The 19441-nt window shown below is 40.0% G+C and overlaps 1 protein-coding gene across 1 annotated transcript in view; it reads left to right on the plus strand.

The window, feature by feature from the left end:
• Nucleotides 1-19169: 19169 nt before the first annotated feature.
• The window catches only part of RFX6 (regulatory factor X6), a 44413-nt gene continuing 44141 nt past the window's right edge, over nt 19170-19441 (plus strand). The window contains exon 1 of the mRNA XM_070419211.1: nt 19170-19392. Coding sequence (XP_070275312.1) covers nt 19170-19392 — 223 coding nt within the window. The remainder of the gene's footprint in view (nt 19393-19441) is intronic.

The following is a 19441-nucleotide window of genomic DNA, read 5'->3' on the forward strand; positions in this document are numbered from 1 at the left end:
GTTTCTAACTCATTTGCTCACTTCATGCAAGTTCTCAGGAAACATTAAGCTCACAGTGTGCCAACAACATGTAACTATTTTCCCTGTAAACACCGTGGGAGGCATAGGACAGTGTCAAGGGCCAGAAACACTCAGTATTCAGATACTTGCTGAAAGTCAAAACAGCTCTTCACCAATAAGAACCCATTAGACTTCCTCACACTCCTTTGTGGGAGATGTGTGACAGCAGGAATGCCTGGGAAAGTGGAGAGAAACACAGGGACAATTTTGCATTTTCAGGGGTGTCATATTCAAGGCCCAAAAGCGTCAATGCAGTTCATAAACTGTTTAAGTAGAATTCTGCTTTTATTTTCTTGAAAAAGCTCTATTTAAAAAATGAAATTCAGTTAAGTTTAGGTATTTATCACTTCCTGTTTACAAGTAAGAGGAATAAATCGTTTTTGTAGTGATGGACAAAACTAAAAACAAGGTGGAACTTGTCTGACATAGTGTTTTGCTTTGAACAAGAAAGTTCTGCCATGGGTCATTGACATGTCCACAGTGTGTGGATTTGATTTTTATAAATTTAAAACTGGTTTCAGGCTATATGCTCTTAAAGCTTAGGAATCTGACCTAACATGATTTTATGGATATAATTTAGAATTTATAGAGGATAGGTAAACCTCAGTAACTTCGGTACCATTATGAAAAAGTTTAAAATTCTAAACTTTACCCTTTAAAATCAATCTTTTTCAAATATTGGATTACTAAGGAATAGATCATGAGCAAGCAGTTCCAAATCCAATATATCCAGTTTTGTTTTGTGGGTAGTAGACACAATTAAAGGCATTTCAGAAAATAAAAGAGTACAGTGATTACTGTGCTATTTTTCATCATCCAAATTAGCCATCATTTCTTTGACATGTGGAGGAGAAGTTCTACTTCTTCACACAGTGTTGAATGTTTCCTACAGTCTTACCATTTTCACCAGTGGCAGGATTTCCTCTTAAATCCCAAACAGGTTAAGTATAGTTGTCCAGAAAGTTTAATAAACCTACATGAGTTTAAAGACTCTTCAAATATCTTGCATTTGCATTTTACCTGACTCACCTTGGCTCAGTATCCCTTTACTGTGCTTTCCCACAGTGAATTGCCATTTATCACTGCAACACTCCATCACCTACCATCTTCCCTGCTGTACTCCTGTCTATAATCGAAGTTTATCTCTTAGCATTTTAATGTAATATGTAGCTTTAATATTAGATAATTGTCTTTAATAGGCAACATAAGCAATATTATTCTACTTAGGGGACTTCATGGGAACCTGTGAATCCCTTAAAGTTGTATACAAATTTGAGTGAACATGGCCTCTGTGGATTTTTTGGGGGGAGTACATTCAGTGCTTTTATCAGATTATCAAAGGGGTGTGTTATGCCCAGAAAAGTTAAGAACTGTCTATTAGAACAGATTTGAGCCTTCTTCCTCAGGAAACACAGGATGTTTTCTGAGATTATAATGCTGCCTTTGTTGTTTCCCATTTCTAACTTGAGTCATCCTCACTCATCTTCCATTAATAACTTCATCATTTGCTTGATACACACCACCATTTTATTCCACCAACTCAAAGGATTATATTAGCAAAGCATTATCACCCACAAATCACTTCTCTTCCCCCTCAGAGTAGAGCTCAGATCACCACCCTAGAAAGACCAGACCTACTTATCACAAAATGAGGTGAAGGATGGTTGTTTCCTGGTGAGGTTAAGCAGAACCAGTCTCTATATAGGATTTTATTAGTCTAGAACAACCCAAGTGTTCATTTTTCATAGCTATTTTCATTATTCTTTTTTCACCAACCATACAGCAAATGCTAATTGTTATTAAAATAATATTTTTTTTCTGTAACTTGAAGGTATATGTATTCCTCCCTGCCCCCAACTCTCTCACTTATGGGAAGAACTTTAATATTAGAGGTTACCATTTACATCTGCCTTTCATAATCTCATATGGAATGGTAATGTAGCATTTCGTCATCTCCCTTAGCTTGGATATTACAGTTCCACTTAAAAGCACTTCTTTTACCCACTTTATCACTCATTATAAAATAGGCAAGGAAATAAAAATTCAGAAGTATCTACATCAATATCTAATCAGTTCCTTATTCTTCTTTTTATGTTAACTAAATTTCTCATACTGTAAACTATATTTTATTTTCATTGGAGTTATAGAAAAACGAAAAGGTTTTAGTCTTTTGTATAACAAGTTGTATATGCTTGAAAGCTATTTTTAATATCAAGCTAAATTGTAAATTCAATAGAAAAACAAATGTACCAAATCACCACTTTAGTGCTGTTGATATAATTAGTTGATTGAGTGAACTTATCACTTTTCAATCAGTTTTTTGAGATCTCTGGACATAGTTCAAGTCAACCACTTAGTTCTCTTTTCTCCATGGTATATAAATAGCGCATAATTTATAAAATATACTTTTCTCAGGAATTTACAAACTGCATGCCAATGTATGTCCTCACATTCCCTAATAAACATTCCGCACACAACAGATGTTTACACAGGTGGTAAACCTATTCCTTCTTATACAGGTTGCTGTGTTGGGCCAAAGTTGAAAAAGTATAAAGATCATCGTTTTTACTCTGCAGATGTCGATGCTAAAGTATTTTCAACTTTCTTGTATTTGATTTTTGCTTAAATGTCATTTCCTTGAGAACTTATTCATTTTCTCCACAGCATTTATTAGTATCTGTCACTGTTAGTGTTTTGTTTATTATCCATCTCCTCCATTTTATTTTAAAGCTCTATAAGGATAGAGATTATGTCCACATGTTTACTTGAATTTCCAGTACCTTACACAGTGCATAGCACATGGTAGACACTCAGTAACTAGTTGTTAGACAAATGAATGAATATATTGGAACAGTACGGAAGTGGTGATTACAGCTTTGGCTGCCCTTCTTAGCTGAGTGGATGTATCTTTAGGAACCTGCAGCACTTTGAAGAACTCTGAAAGCTCATTTGGTGAAGACTACTCACAAACCAAAAGCAGAAACTCCAAGATCACACTGCTTTTCTCCAGAATGAAGGTTTGTTTGGGGAATCAGTGATACCGGTTTCCCTGTTGATTCATTCTCTGCTCTCTGCTCCTAATGAGGTGGTATAGTAAGCACCTGGCTGATTGTAGACCCAACAGACTGTTCACTACCGACTTACTTGTTTTCAACATACTTCATCAGGTTCACAGTTCATGTGAGTGTCACATGTTTGTGTTTTAAAGAGAAATAACTTTTTATATGTGTTACACATGCAGCTCTTAGTAAATGATAAGTAACTGGACAACAAACCCAGAACTATGTCTTATGAGCAGGTTATCAGTAAAAAGATTGCAAGATTGCTCAGGAATGGGAATACTTGTACTAATAGGTTTCATATCAGTATAGGCAAAAGTAAGAGGTTGGCAATTTTGAGTAGGAATCAGGACATTGTGTAAGAGACAAGATCTGAGATTCCAGACAATCAACAGGTTTAATCCCTCAAACAAAGGCAGACAAATTTGGTTGGACCAGGTCAGTGAATTATTACAGATCTGGCTGCTTCAGTTGAACGTTTTTTTTTTTTTTTTTTCAGAGTTTACTTGTAGAAGATAATAGAGCTATTGAAAACATAGATAGAAGACAGTGTAACAGGTAACTAATTTAGAAAGATAACAATTCTATTTATGACTGCTCTATAGAATTCTAGTTAGATTCAGTGGATCAGTAGTTTCATTTAGCTCAGTGGTTCTCAACCTTCCTAATGCCGCGACCCTTTAGTACAGTTCCTCATGTTGTGGTGACCCCCAATTTCATTGTTACAAATTGAACATAATTAAAGCATAGTGATTAATCACAAAAACAATATGTAATTACATATGTGTTTTCTGATGGTCTTAGGCGACCCCTGTGAAAGGGTCGTTCGACCCCCAAAGGGGTCGCGACCCACAGGTTGAGAACCGCTGATTTAGCTCTTTGAATCTATCAATGTATCCTCAAATACTGTAGAAATAAGTGCATTTAATTCTTTATATCTGTAAAGTAGAAAATAAGAGTTGGAAGCAAATGAGCCATAAATATATTTGTGCTGAATAGACTAATATCAGATTTCTTAAGTTACTATCAAAGGTAAACTGATTGTGTAGCATTCAGTGCTTTGGAGAACTGTAGAGAGGACTTGGATCATTTATACTCACAATTCTATTCTAGGCTTGCTTTATCTAAATTAGCCTCAGGCAATTACCTGACAATCTATCAAAGTTATTTTTCATTTGCTTGTAGATACTTTACTGGGAAAGAAGTATATTAAGCCATGCCTATAGTATATTCATATTCAATAAATACCTATTCAGTGTCTCTACTCTGTGTCTGGCACTATTCTAGGTGCCGGAAAACAGAACTGAACAAAACAGGAAAGAAAACCCCATACCTAGAGAATTTGATATTGTAATGGGGGAGACAGATAATTATATAAAATATATGTTTTATAATATATTAGATATTAAGAGGTTTAAAGAATAATAAAGCAGTGAAGTGGTCAGGCAAGTGGTCGGATAAGGCCTTGCACAGAAAATGACATTTGAGCTAAGACTTGAGAAGGTGAGGGACAGAACTGGGTGGATGAAGGAGGGAAGAGTGATCCAGGTAGACGGGAGCGCAAAGGCCTGAAGAGGGAGCACCCAGAGCAGCGAGGGGGCCATGCGTTTTAGTAAAGGGGGAGAGTCGTAAGAGGTGGATTAGAGAAACAATAGGGGACCATGACAGAAGGGCCTTGCAAGTCATTGTAAGGACCTAGGTTTTTCCTCTGAAATGGGAAGTTATTGCAAGGTTTGGGATAGTCGAGTGATATATTCTGATTTACATGTTTAAAGGATCACTTCATTTCTGTACTGAGATGAGATTGGAGGCCTGTTGGTAGCTGTTGCTATAACCCAGGCAAGTTGATGCTGGCGCCGATGAGTCTGGTAGCAGTGAAGAAAGTCAAATTCTGGATATATTTAAAAAGTAGAGCCAGACAGAATTTACTGAGATAATTACTTAGGAAAATTGCCAGCTCTAAAATTCCTATTTTTTTTCCATTTCTCAGTTTTTATTTATAGATATATTAGGATGCTGTGGCAGATTCAGGAAGTCAAATTTCTTGGCTATAGAGCAGTGGTTCTCAACCTTCCTAATGCCGTGACCCTTTAATACAGTTCCTCATGTTGTGGTGACCCCCAACCATAAAATTATTTTCGTTGCTACTTCATAACTAATTTTGCTACTGTTATGAATCTCAATGTAAATATCTGATATGCAGGATGTATTTTCATTGTTACAAACTGAACATAGTGATTAATCACAAAAACAATATGTAATTGTATATTCAATATGTGTTTTCCGATGGTCTTAGGTGACCCTTGTGAAAGGGTCGTTCGGCCCCCAAAAGGGTCATGACCCACAGGTTGAGAACCACTGCTATAGAGGGTAAAATTTGAAGTAGATAAAAGTTCTAGAAAACTATATATTATTTCTCAATATTTTTGTCTTGTTATATTTATTCTAGGATATTCAGATAAAATGGGATAAAAGATAAAATGCAAACTGTTTGCCCTTTCTCTAAGTATGTAGTAAATATTACTTTTAATGAGGTGTGGCTGCGACATTTACTTTTAACTTCATGGTTCTGTCTTTGTGTTTACCTAACAGTAACAACATATATCCATCTTGGAAAATGCAAAAGATCAAAGGGTTTCTCCTCCATTTCTCTTCAAAGATAGAAAAGGGACAACAGGAAAAGAATGATAGTGGACATTTTCCCTTTTGAACTCTGTTACTATTTTTTAGTGTATTTTCACATTTCATTTTCGTGGTTAGTTTAAAACCTCTATAATTTGCTCTAGTAAACAAGGAATGATGAAAGCATTTTCTTGTGATTATGAAGTAAACAAAAAACTTAACTTCACTTAAGAAAAAAATTCCAGGATATACAAAAAAAACAAAACACGGATGAGCTATAATTTCAGTGAATGACAGCATGCTAGCTTGCAAAAGTAAGGTGTCTGGTGACTTGCTATTTGGGTGCCAGGAACCTCTGAGAATTTTATATAAGCTACTAGAGCAGCGGTTCTCAACCTGTGGGTCGCGACCCCTTTGGGGGTGGAACGACCCTTTCACAGGGGTCGCCTAAGACCATCCTGCATATCAGATATTTACATTACGATTCATAACAGTAGCAACATTACAGTTATGAAGTAGCAACAAAAATAATTTTATGGTTGGGTCACAACATGAGGGACTGTATTTAAAGGGTCAGAAGGTTGAGAACCACTGTACTAGAGGAAGAGAAAAGGTGTTTCCCAAACTTCCTGAAGATATGAATAGCTGCCCTTTGATAAAAGAATTTTTTATATAAATAAAATTGGAAACACTGGATTAATTTAAGTAGTCAGATTATTTATTACTCATTCCCAGGGCTCTCACATCTCAAACTTTATTCAGCCTAGAGAGATATAGCCATATGGAGATATCTTTATGAAGTGCATGTTCTAATTGTTTTGTCCATTTAAAAATTTAGCACATGAACTCACTCATTTACGGATAATAAAGAACATTATAACCTGATGAACAAAAAGATACAGAGGCAGAGAAGCATCGAACAGACTGCCAAAGTACAGCAGGAAGGCTGGGGAGTTTTGCCCGGGGGGGGGGGGGGGAGCGGTGGTTAAAAGATCAACTGAAGGACTTGTATGCATGCATATAAGCACAACCAATGGACACAGACACTGGGGGGTTGGGGTGAGAGCATGTGCCCGGGGGTAGGGGAGGCCGGGGGAAGGTCAATGGGGAAAAAAAGGAGACATATGTACTACTATTTGTAATACTTTAAACAATAAAATAAAATTTAAAAAAAGGCTGTCCACTCTTTTTGTTATTGCTTTGAAGTTCTTTATGAATTCTGCTAGACATACGAGTTAACAATTCTTTCTAACACTCTGTACCTTGTCTTCTCAAACCCCCTCCATTCTTATTCCCTAAAGTTTCAGAGAAAAAAAAATAGTGTCCCATTTAGGTCAGAATGACTATTGCAGGGAGAGAATTTAATGGATAAGGCAGGAAAACACTGTTTTGGTTTTTTTGTTGCTAAACTGTCAGGTTCCATAGATGCCGACAAAACCCTACAAGAGCCGGAAGTTGCACTTCAAAGGGGTGAGTTAAATGTCGTGTTGGCACTGGAGGAGATATAATTTGCTAGTTTCATTTAGGCGTTTAGTCAGGATTGACTCCAAACACAAGACATAGACAAGTCATCAATTAGATACTTAAACTGAGGTGGGACCAACAGTGCACATGTTTAAGTTAGTTTCTCTTAAAAAAAAAGCAGTAAATGAATTTTGATACCTTATCAGGTAAATGAGAAACAAAACATGAGAGTTAACTAGACCTGAATTAAAATTCTGCCTCTGGCCCTAGCCGGTTTGGCTCAGTGGATGGAGCGTTGGCCTGCGGACTGAAGGGTCCCAGGTTCGGTTCCGGCCAAGGGCACATACCTGGGTTGCAGGCTAGATCCCCAGTGGGGGGAGTGAAGGAGGCAGCCGATCAATGATTCTCTCTCATCATTGATGTTTCTATCTCTCTATCCCTCTCCCTTCCTCTCTAAAATGAATAAAAATATATTTAAAAAAAATAAATAAATAAAATTCTGCCTCTGCCACCTAATAGTTGAATGACTATTAACTAACCAAGTAACTTAATTTTTCAGTTCCCCTATTTATAAATTGGGCTAATAATACTGACCTCCTAAGACTGTTATGAAGGCTAAAGAATACCCAGTCTGGAAAGGACCCAGCTTAGCACCTGGAGGCAGTAGTTGCTTACTAGCCATTGTTAATAAAAGAAGGGTACATAGAGTCAGGCTCTACTCTAGTATGTTTAGCATGTGGGTCAGACACAGGCACTTGCTCATCATTTATATTTTGTAATCTACTCTTAAAGCACCGAGTCCAAAATGACAGGAGACATGGATTTGGAGTCTACCAGGCAGCTCAGAGGCAGGAGGCTGAAATGTTGAACCTGTGCAGTGACGGCCTTTCTCCAGCATCCTGAGTTCACATTCTAGGCTGAATCCAATCATTTTTATAGCTACTTTGAAGCCTTTAAAATTATTTATAATTTTTGAAAATATTTTCCATTACAAAAAGACTATGTAATATAATAGGGTGAATGTTTATTCACAGGCCACTTGGTTTTTTTTGTGTGTGTGTTTTTTTTCAAGTCAGAAACAGGTCTTGTGACAACCTAGAAAAATATTGTTCAACATCCCCACCTACTGGTGACTCTAAATAATATTATTGAATTAGTGAAAGATCTGAAAATTCCTAGTTTTAAAGATATAATGTACGACTAATAATGGTAATGATTAATGTGTACTGAGCACTGACTACATGTAGGAGTCCTTTTCAAGAGCTTTATCGATATGGTAAATCACAGGATAATAAACTATGCTTTGGATTGAGTGAATATAGCATAAGGAAGAAATAATTTTAAACATTATCACTGGGCGAGAGAACAAATCATTTACTCAATCTAAAGCATTGGGTCCACATTATCTTGTGTCTGGAGGATGGCAACAGCCTCCTAAGTGGCCTCTCTGCCTCCAGTTTCCCCCCAAGCCAGTCCATTCTGCACTGTGATAGGGAGGGAGCTGCGTTTTCTACAGGGCTTTCCACATAGCTACCCATACAAGGAGCACTTCATGCCTACTGCTCACTTAATGAAGCAATGAAACATCATATCCTTCCATTTCCTGGTACAAAGAATGTTCATAAAACATTGGAAGGTCATGAATTTGAATAAGATCACTTTACAATTTTAACTTTTGAATTATCTATGACATGTATTCATATTTCCACAAATTTTAATGAGTACCAATGTTTCTAGCTTAAAAATTTGGGTTCAGTCTCATCCAAGTGATGATGATATAATTGTAAGTCTAACATATACATATTGTTGGCACATGGGATTATTTTTTCCCTCTGTGGGCTTGTAATTATTAATACGCCGGAACAGGGTCAGAATAGAACTCATCTTTACCAAGACCCTGACTTTACTAAACTCTTTCTTTTTACCTTAATCACTTCCTGTCTCAACTTTTGCAATTTCCTTTTTTTTTTTAATGGTCTGTCTCAATCCTCTCATTTCTAACATTAAGTGAATGCTGGAGGCAGCTGGCAATCCATAGATTATTTAATGGAAACTGGTCATAGGAGAATTTTCCATTAGTTTAATTTTTCTTATATGGTTCACTAGCAAGTCATATAATGATCTTGATAATTGACCTTCTATCTCTGGAGAGACCAATTAACATTTATGTCTCTCACGTCTCCTTTCAAAATTAACTCATAGTTAGAAACAGATAATCAACTACCCTTTCAATGGGATTTAAGTTATAAATTAGCAGTTATAATAGCTATGCTGTAAGGATGAAGTGGTTATTTATTCAGTTCATAAAATTAAAAATTAGTTCACATTTACTGTAAGTTTGTGAATAAGCTTAATGTGCACTTTGGTTTTACATCTGATTTTATGTTGCCCTGATTGCCAATGAGTTGTTTCTGAAGACGTGAGCAAACAAAAATTACAAATCAATCAACCCAAAATGTAATCATGTGTAATTATTTGCTTTCCATGTTAGTGTAAATGTTACTATAGTTTACTTTTAGTACTGTGTGCCATTTAATTTTAAGTTGATATATTATTTTCCAAGTTATATATTCTGACTTATTTTAATGTGTCCAATTGGTATTGAAAGATATATTGCTAAAATTCAACATAGTTTGACCTATGTATATATGAAAACTCACATTTTTAGTACCAAAGAATTTAGAGAAATAATCAATAAGCATTTTTATTTGAAATAATAATTTGATGTTTTAAACTATTTTTGGTTTTATAAAAGTAACTATGAAAGCCACTTTTTGACTCCTCTATCCCTTATTGTTGCGTTCTCCCCACTTTATTTTTTTTAACCTAAAATGTATGATTGTTTTTAAAATATATTTTTATTGATTTCAGAGAGGAAGGGAGAGGGAGAGAGAGATAGAAACATCAATGGTGAGAATCATTGATTGGCTACCTCCGGCATTCCTCACACTGGGGATCAGATTGAGCCCACAATGCTGACTGGAATCAAACCTAACTGGGAATTGAACCATGACCTCCTGGTTCATATAGCAATGCTCAACCACTGAGCCACACCAGCTGGGCTGATGTTTTTTTTAGGATGGAACATGATCAACAAAACATTTTGATTTAAGGATAAAAATGGATTCTATTGCCTTTCTCTATATTTTTCATTTTCTTATTTTATATTTATATTATATTTTTTAATTTTCTGTGTAGTAATAAAAATTATCTTAAAATTTCACTTCACATCATCATAAATGGCTAACTGGAAATACAAGATATGTAAATTGTATATGCTTTCTAATGCAACAATTATTAAATTATTTATTTCCTTCAAATGTAAATAACATACAATAATCAAGAAAAATATCCTACATATAATGCCATATTCCCTTAATAGTATTTACTGGTGGTGTAAATGGAGAATATCCCATATGCTCCTTTACAAGGAGCAGGAGAATGACCCAGCAACTTACCGGTGGTAGCCTTCTTGTTATTCAAAGTAGAGGAACAAAACCAGTGAGTGCCCAGGCATTGCTAAGAGCACGTAGTGCTGAACACACGAACAGAGAAGTGATGGATATTCCTTGGAGCACTTCCTCAACAGGGTGACCCCAACTCGATTCCTTATCTCCTTTGGGTGTTCAGCATCTTTGGTAGGCTTCCCTCTTCCTGTGAGCAGGCTTATGTGTTTACCCCAGTGTGCTGGGGTAACATTATCCTTCATGACTTACATGTACCATGGCACAAAAAACCAAACCAGGAAAGCACTGTTGAGACTACTGAGAGCCTGTGATCACATTCTCTTTCTTTAAAAAAAAAAAAAAAAAAAATTTTATTGATTTTTTACAGAGAGGAAGGGAGAGGGATAGAGAGTTAGGAACATCGATGAGAGAGAAACATCGATCAGCTGCCTCCTGCACACCCCATGCTGGGGATGTGCCCGCAACCAAGGTATATACCCTTGACCAGAATCAAACCTGGGACCCTTCAGTCCTCAGGCGACGCTCTATCCACTGAGCCAAACCAGTTAGGGCCACATTCTCATTCTTCATCCTGCCCTCCACACTTGCCCCCTCCTCCTTCCTTTAACTCTCTCCTCCCCACTGCCTTTCTGATTGAGCCAATGCTACATCATGATCCACCTGAAAGCGTCCTTTATTGCATCCCTAAGATGTTAGACTATGGCTGGGACACATCTCCCCTCATGCCTCCTACAAGCCAATTTTTCTTGTCTTGATGTGAGACATATTATACATTTATGATGTAATATTGATAAAATTTATTTCAAGTGATTCTCTGGTTCTGAGGTGTGTATTGCATATATCACATGTATTTCGGGTAATTCTGTTGCAGATAGTACAACTTCAAGAACTACCATTTTAATCCTTGCATTAGATATAACCAACTACCTCTTCCCTTGACCTAATGTTTACTTACTTATTATACTACTAGAGGCTGGATGCACGAAATTCCTGCAAGGGGCTTGGCCCCCGCCGCCATGACGGCTGCCTATGCCTCTGTCCCCGGAAGGTCATCAGGAAGGACGTCCAGTCTAATTAGCATATTATGCTTTTATTATTATAGATTCTATGTTTTTTTTATCCTCTACTGGCACCTAGAAGCAATATGTTGTGGAAAAAGTAACATTTACTCAGCTCCTCCAATTGATAAACTGTTCTGTAGAGATGATATATTGTGCTCAAAGCTATCAAGCACAGTGAGAGATGAGAAATAAATGCACTGTACATACAGTCTTAGAACCACAGCCTGGAGTTAGGAGGCATAGTTATCCATTACACTCAGTCACAAGTCACATAACTAGTGATTTAAGCAAAACTAATCTTGTGTAGTTTGAGGAAATTACATGAGTTCTAAAAAGAGTTATTGATTTCAATATTGCATTTAAAAGGCAATGTATTCATCAAAATTACTAACGGTTATTAGTCAAATTAGTATATACCACAAAGTGATTACAATCAGTACACTCACAAGTCATTTTTATAAAATACAAAAAGTTGGAAGGCTGAGAAAAAGTAAATGCTAAAGTCTTTTAATTTTTAAGGAACAGGAATTGTAAGGAAAGGAACCATTTAGAGTTCATTTCACCACTGTACAATGATATACAGTTGTACACTGAGAAGAAAAACATGTTTGGAGCCAGCTGATTACAAAAAATAAGGGCAAACTTAGGATAAATCATGCATGCTGCTTTAAATTTTAAATGATCTAATTTATTCTATATCATTCCTGATAGTAGATAAAACATGACTAAAATTCATACTTACAATATGTCTCTTCATTTCAATTATTGCCTCATTATGATAGGAATGTTGGGACTAAAAAGCATTCTGTTGCTGTTTCTCCCAAATGAACACTGATATGACATGAAGCAGTTGTTTTGTCTTCATCTTGTAGACTACATATTATGCTTTGAAATTAAATGCTGGAAAAAAATAGCATATTTTGTTACATAATTTGTTTTCTGAAATAATAGACACCTCAGCTCAAGGCCACTAGGAAAATAGGTGGTGTATATAATACTGTAAGTAAAATGTTCAAAAATGAAGAAGAATGTAGCCCTTAAACATGTTTAATTTATTTGGAGGGATAAGGGTTTAGACTTGGAATACCTTACTCTGTTTATATCCATAGTGTGTGTCTCTGTGCAGATACTTCATTTCAAACAGCAGAATTCTCTGGGTTTGGGGGTGGAAGGAGAGATATACCTGGGAAAATTACATGCCACCTATAGGCAGAAACTCTCAGGTGCTGTTTTAGAGTGGACTGGGATACTCCCAGGTTTCTCCCCAAAATGGGATGTATATGTGTTTCTGCATGTGTAAATCTACCTGTGTGAATTCCTTAAGAAGTCAAATAGAAAATAAAGTACATATAATCTACTATCTACAGACTTATAAGGTAACAATTATTTTTCACCTGGTGTTTTTGTGTATACTATTGCATTTGATCTTTATATGAACCCTTTAAAGCAAGTTATATTATTCAAAATCTCACTCACCTTTGAGTTCTAGTCTTTTTCATCTAAAAACACAAAAACAAAATATCCCATCAAAAACTAAAAATCACCTTAGCCGGTTTTGCTCAGTAGATAGAGCTTTGGCCTGCAGACTGGAGGGTCCGGTATTCGATTCTGGTGAAAGGCACATGCCTAGGTTTTGGGCTCCATCCCAGTAGGGGGTGTGCAGGAAGCAACCAATCAATGATTCTCTCTCCTCATTGATGTTTCTATCTCTCTCTCCCTCTCCACTTCTCTCCGAAATCAATGAAAATATATTTTAAAAAATTAAAAATTGCTCCATACTCACTGTCCAAAAAACTGCTTTTCTCCCTTGCTACTGCTACTACAAAGTTCAACCAACTTTTTTGGATATGTAAGGCTGCCACCAATCCATTACTGCATCAGTTAGTTTTTGCTGTGTAACAAGCCATCCAAGATTCAAACAGCTTAAAACAACAATCATTTATTAGTGCACAGTTCTGTGGGGTCAGCAATTAGGGTTGAGCTCAGTTGGGCTGGCTTTCACCAGGACTCCCCATGAAGCTGCACTCAGCTAGCAAGTCAGCTTGAGTCTGTTTATTTTAAAGTGGCTTCATGCACATCAATCACCCATCTGGCAGTTGGTTCTAGCTTTTGATTAATTCTGGCTGGCAGCTGGAGTGATGGGTTTGGTGACTCTAGCAAATTAACCCAGGCTTGGCCACATGGTGGCGGTCTCAGGGTTTCTAGCATCAGCAAAAGAAGTGAAGCTCCAGTGTGTAAGTACTTTTCAAGCCTCTGCTTGCATGTTTGCTAATAACTAAATACAGAGTTAACATGGGAGGGGGTTACCCAAAGGCATGGGTGTAGGGTGCCGGAATCATTGGGGACCAATACTGCAACAGATCCATCACAATCACTATGTATGCATCCTCAATATGTCTTGAATCACTGCTTTCTTTTTGTCTTCATTGCAATTGCCCTAGTTCAAGCCTTCGTTTTATCAATCTACAATCCACTCATTCTTTATGATGTTTTTCTTTCTAAAACCCCTCAATGATTTATTGTTATTAGTTACTAGATGCCCGGTGCACAAAAGTTTGTGCACTCGGGGCGGGGGGGGGGGGGGGGGGGGGGGAGTGTCCCTCAGCCTGGCCTGTGCCCTCTCGCACTCTGGGACCCCTTGGGGGATGATCACCTGCTGGTTTAGGCCCGCTCCCTTGGGAATTGGGCCTAAGATGGCAGTCAGACATCACTCTGGCAGCCCGGGAGCCCTTGGGGATGTCCACTTGCCAGCGGGGAGCAGGCCTAAGCTGCAGTCGGACATCCTTAGTGCTGCTAAGGAGGTGGGAGAGGCTCCTACCACCACCGCTATGCTGGCAGCCGTCAGCCTGGCTTGTGGCTGAGCAGAGCTCCCTCTGTGGAAGCGCACTGACCACCAGGGGGCAGCTCCTGCATTGAGCGTCTGCCCCCTGGTGGTCAGTGTGTGTCATAGTGACCAGTAATTCCCAGTTGTTCTGCTGTTAGGGTCAATTTGCATATTACCCTTTTATTATATAGGATAGAGACCTGGTGCACGGGTGGGGGCTGGCTGGTTTGCCCTGAAGGGTGTCCCGGATCAGGGTGGGGGTCCCGCTGGGGTTCCTGCCAGCCTGGGTGAGAGGCTGATGGCTGTGTGCAGGCTGGTCACACCCCCTTCAGGGTGGGGGTCCCCACTGGGGTGCCTGGCCAGCCTGGGTGAGGGGCTGAGGGCTGTTTTCAGGCTGGCCAAGCCCCACTGGTGACGGAAGCTCCCAGCCTCTCCTTTTTTTCTTTTTTCTTTTTATTCTGGGATTTATTTACCTTCTATAATTGAAACTTTGTTGCCTTCAGTGGAGCTCAGAGCCAGCTCCTGCTCGCTCCAGCTCCGTAGCCATGGCAGGCTGAAAGCAGGTATCTGGGGTTTGTTTATCTTCTATAATTGAAACTTTGTTGCTTTGAGTGGAGCTCAGAGCCGGCCGGGAAGCTTAGCTTTCTCCATCACTGGAGCAACCAAGCCTCCTGCTTGCTTCAGCTCCGTGGCTGCAGGCCGCCATGGGTTAATTTGCATACAGTTGCTCTAATTGGATGGTGGGCGTGGCTTAAGGTGTAGCAAAGGTACAGTCGGTTTGCATGTTTGTCTTTTATTAGATTAGATAATAAAGTATACATTTCTTAGCTTGAACAAGCCCCTCAAGATCTGATCTTAACTCATGTTCCAACATGTCCCATGATGGTGCTTATCATTCAGTCTCACCTAACTACTGACTTTTCCAACCGGTCATGTTCTTTCTTGCCTTTGTTCTGTACATTCTGTTCCTTCTGTCTTCCACTTGTTGAATTCACACCAGTCCTTCAAGACTAGTTCAAATGTCGCATTCTCTGTGAAGCCTCTGCCTGCCCTCCTTGGACCCAGGCTGCCCTTGAATCCCCAGGTCATGATAATTTACTTTTGGTTACATGGAGGAGAGGAGGGAGGGCTGCCACCACTTTCCATTCATTTTTGTAACAAATATTTACTAGGGATTTACTATTTACCAGCTGCTGTTTAACGTTTATATTTAATATTTAATTTGATTTCAAGTTATAGTTTTGCTATTTACTACATGTATTTATTATAACTTTATATAAGCAGTTCTCAAATACACATAAAACAATACATTATTTGCTTTTGTATGTGGACTAACCTAATCTATTTTCTTTCTTCACTATTGCAAACATACAAGTAGTTTTATATTAATCTAAAAAAGACCATTAGCCCTAGCTGGTTTGGCTCAGTGGATAGAGCATTGGCTTGCAGACTGAAGGGTCCCACGTTCTATTCTGGTCCAGGGAACATGCCTGAGTTGTAGGCTCAATCCCCAGTAGGGGGCGTGCAGGAGGCAGCCTATAAGTGATTCTCTCTCATCATTGATGTTTCTATCTCCCACTCCCTTCCTCTCTGAAATCAATAAAAATATATTTTAAAAAAGACCATTAAAACATCTTTTATTGGAAATGGAGAGAGAGGTCAGTGGTTACTTACATGTGAAGGACAAAGGTTACTGGAGACAGTGGATGTCAAGGTTGAACAAAGTAACTTTCAATAAAAAGTAGAGTGAATAACTAGAGAAGTGAATATTAAAATATTTTAAATGTACTCTCTTCATTTTTACCAGTAATAACATTGTAATTAAGACACACATATATTTCCCTAGCTTTAAGATATCTTATGTGTACATTTGTATCCCTAGAATTATGTAAATATTTTGTATTTACAAACAATTATATGGCAAATTTTATTAAAGATAAAAAACTTAGTCTGCTTTCAAAATTTTACTTTGAAACAATTTTAATCTAGAGAAAAGTAAAGGGAGTAATATAACAAGCACCTATGTGCTACCGAACAACAAATAAACATGTTATTAGCATCAGCCATTCATTGGGGTTTATAGTATGGAAAGTTACAAGGCAAGATGATATCTCATCACAGCCCTAAAAAAAATCCAGTGGACTCCAGCGGTTCTCAACCTGTGGGTCGCGACCCCTTTGGAGGTCGAACAACCCTTTCACAGGGGTCGCCTAAGACCATCCTGCATATCAGATATTTACATGATATTCATAACAGTAGCAACATTACAGTTATGAAGTAGCAAAGAAAATAATTTTATGGTTGGGTCACAACATGAGGAACTGTATTTAAAGGGCCAGAAGGTTGAGAACTACTGGTCTAGACACTTGAATGGGTTTAACAGCACTTTCTCAACAGAGACGCTTCTGGTCTAGGGCTGAGTTATTAGATCTGGACCCCAATTCAAGCTGAAGTCCCTTTTCGAAGCTTAAGACATACGCCTATCTTTGTAATGATTGTGATAAAAAATGTTATTCATGAAACTGGTAACTGGCAACAACTATAGTGAATTCTGGCCCAGTCAGAGCTACTAGTTGAGCAGTTATTTTATTTTACTTTTTATTATATTTTTACTGATTTCAGAAAGGACGGGAGAGGGAGAAAGAGATGGAAACATCAATGATGAGAGTGAATCATTGATTGGCTGCCTCCTGCCTACCCCACACTGGGGATTGAGCCTGCAACCCTGGCTCCTGCCCTGACCAGGAATTGAACCATGACCTCCTGGTTCATAGGTCGAAGCTCAACCACTGAGTCAGGCTGGTCGGGTCGGGTTTGAGCAGTTATTTTATTTTATTTTATTATTATTATTATTATTTTAATTGTTTTTTATTTTTTAAAATATATTTTATTGATTTTTTACAGAGAGGAAGGGAGAGAGACAGAGAGTTAGAAACATCGATGAGAGAGAAACATCGATCAGCTGCCTCCTGCACATCTCCCACTGGGGATGTGCCCGCAACCCAGGTACATGCCCTTGACCGGAATCGAACCTGGGACCCTTCAGTCCGCAGGCCGACGCTCTATCCACTGAGCCAAACCGGCTTCGGCATATTTTATTATTTTTTTAAAATATATTTTATTGATTTTTTACAGAGAGGAAGGGAGAGAGATAGAGAGTTAGAAACATCAATGAGAGAGAAACATCGATCAGCTGCCTCCTGCACATCTCCCACTGGGGATGTGCCCGCAACCCAGGTACATGCCCTTGACCGGAATCGAACCCGGGACCCTTGAGTCCGCAGGCCGACGCTCTATCCATTGAGCCAAACCGGTTTCGGCGAGCAGTTATTTTAGATAGAAAGCGCTGCTTCTGTTCCTGGATAGTCCCTAAAGGCCACACTCTGGGAAATAACGTTTCCATTTCATTCGTCACAGGTGATGCCGATTCTCCCTTTAAGCAACATTAGTACTTGGCATTCTCTGAACCCAGCTGCTGGAAGGACCAGGTAAGGAGAAAGCCTTTGGCAGAGAGGTAATGCCTTTCTCAACGAGTAGTAGGGTTCAGGCCATACCACCCTGAACACATCCCATCTGGTCGTCAGCAAGTGGTGCTAAAAAATGGGAACGGTTTAAATACACCCATCATCTTGGCTGTTTAGGCAAGATAATGCTCCTCAGTGGCAATCAGGCAGCACCCACCCCAAATCTCTACTGATTTCTCCGCCTTCAAGAGAGCACCCGTTATCATTTTCAACACACACGACTCTCTTGCCACTTTGGATTGGAAATGAAATACGTATTGCGATTTCATTTCCACTTTAACAAATGTCCATTGTACCACACAGAGGCATAAGATACGAGGAATCCGCAGCGGCCCGGTTAATGGTTACATAACAAAGTACGGTAAATGGGAGCGAGTGAACCTCCAGGAAAGCGAGGCCTGGGATTCTGAGCCCTTGAGCACCCAGCAGGTCGGTCTGGACTCCTGTGATGCAATGGAGTCTGTCCCCAAGTCACGGAGAAGGGCCCTCACCAACCCATTGGATTGCCCCGGAGTAAGTAAGCCCTGCCCCAGGTTGTGCATCACTGAACGGTGCGCTGGGGTCCCCCTCTCCCAGGCCTGGGCTCACAGCGTCCAGGCGGCCAGGCCGGCGCATCGCTCATGTCTCCTGAGAGTAGGGGTGGGGACAGCGGCTCTTTCCCCAGACAACACAGGGGAGCGTTCTCTGGCCTTTCTGGGTTGGTTGTGAAGAGTGTCCTCGGGGTCCAGCGCCAGCTGAGAGAAAGGGAGGGGAGGGGGGAGATGTAGGGAACGGGACTCCATTGCCCCGGCGAGCGGGCGCAGGTGAGGAAGCGAGCTCGGAGTGGAGCATCCGTCTGGACCGCAGACGGTGCGGAAAGGCGGTCCCTCGGCCACCCGGCTCCCAGGGCGATCTGCGCTGTACCGGTGCAAAGCCTTCCTCCTCCACGACGCCGGTGTGTGTGTGTGGGGGGGGGGGGGGGATCCCGAGCCTGCGGCCCCCGCCCCTGAAGCCCGGGTCCCAGCCCCGCCCCGCCCCGCCCCGCCCCGGGCAGGAGGTGCCGCGGGAGCCGGCAGAGTGGCGGTGCCCAGGTCTCCCCGGCCCGGAGGATGGCCAAGATCCCGGAGCTGGAGGACGCCTTCCCGCAGGCACGGCCGTCGCCCCCACTTCCCGCTGAGGCCCGGGGCGAGTGCTGTGTGCAGCTCCTGAGCAAGGGCCGGCTCGGCTACCCCGAGGAGGGGGTGTACCTGGCGGCCGAGGCGCAGCCGGGAGGCGCGCTGGGCGGCGGGGAGAAGGAAGGCGACTCGGAGCTGCGGACCGGAGTTAAGTCAGGTGCGTGCCCGCTCCCTCGGGGGATGCAATCGGGACCGGGATGAGGATG

The sequence above is a fragment of the Myotis yumanensis genome, unplaced genomic scaffold, assembly GCF_028538775.1.
Source record: "Myotis yumanensis isolate MYYU_CA2020_CCGP unplaced genomic scaffold, mMyoYum1.0.hap1 SCAF_6, whole genome shotgun sequence".
Taxonomy (NCBI): Eukaryota; Metazoa; Chordata; class Mammalia; order Chiroptera; family Vespertilionidae; genus Myotis; species Myotis yumanensis.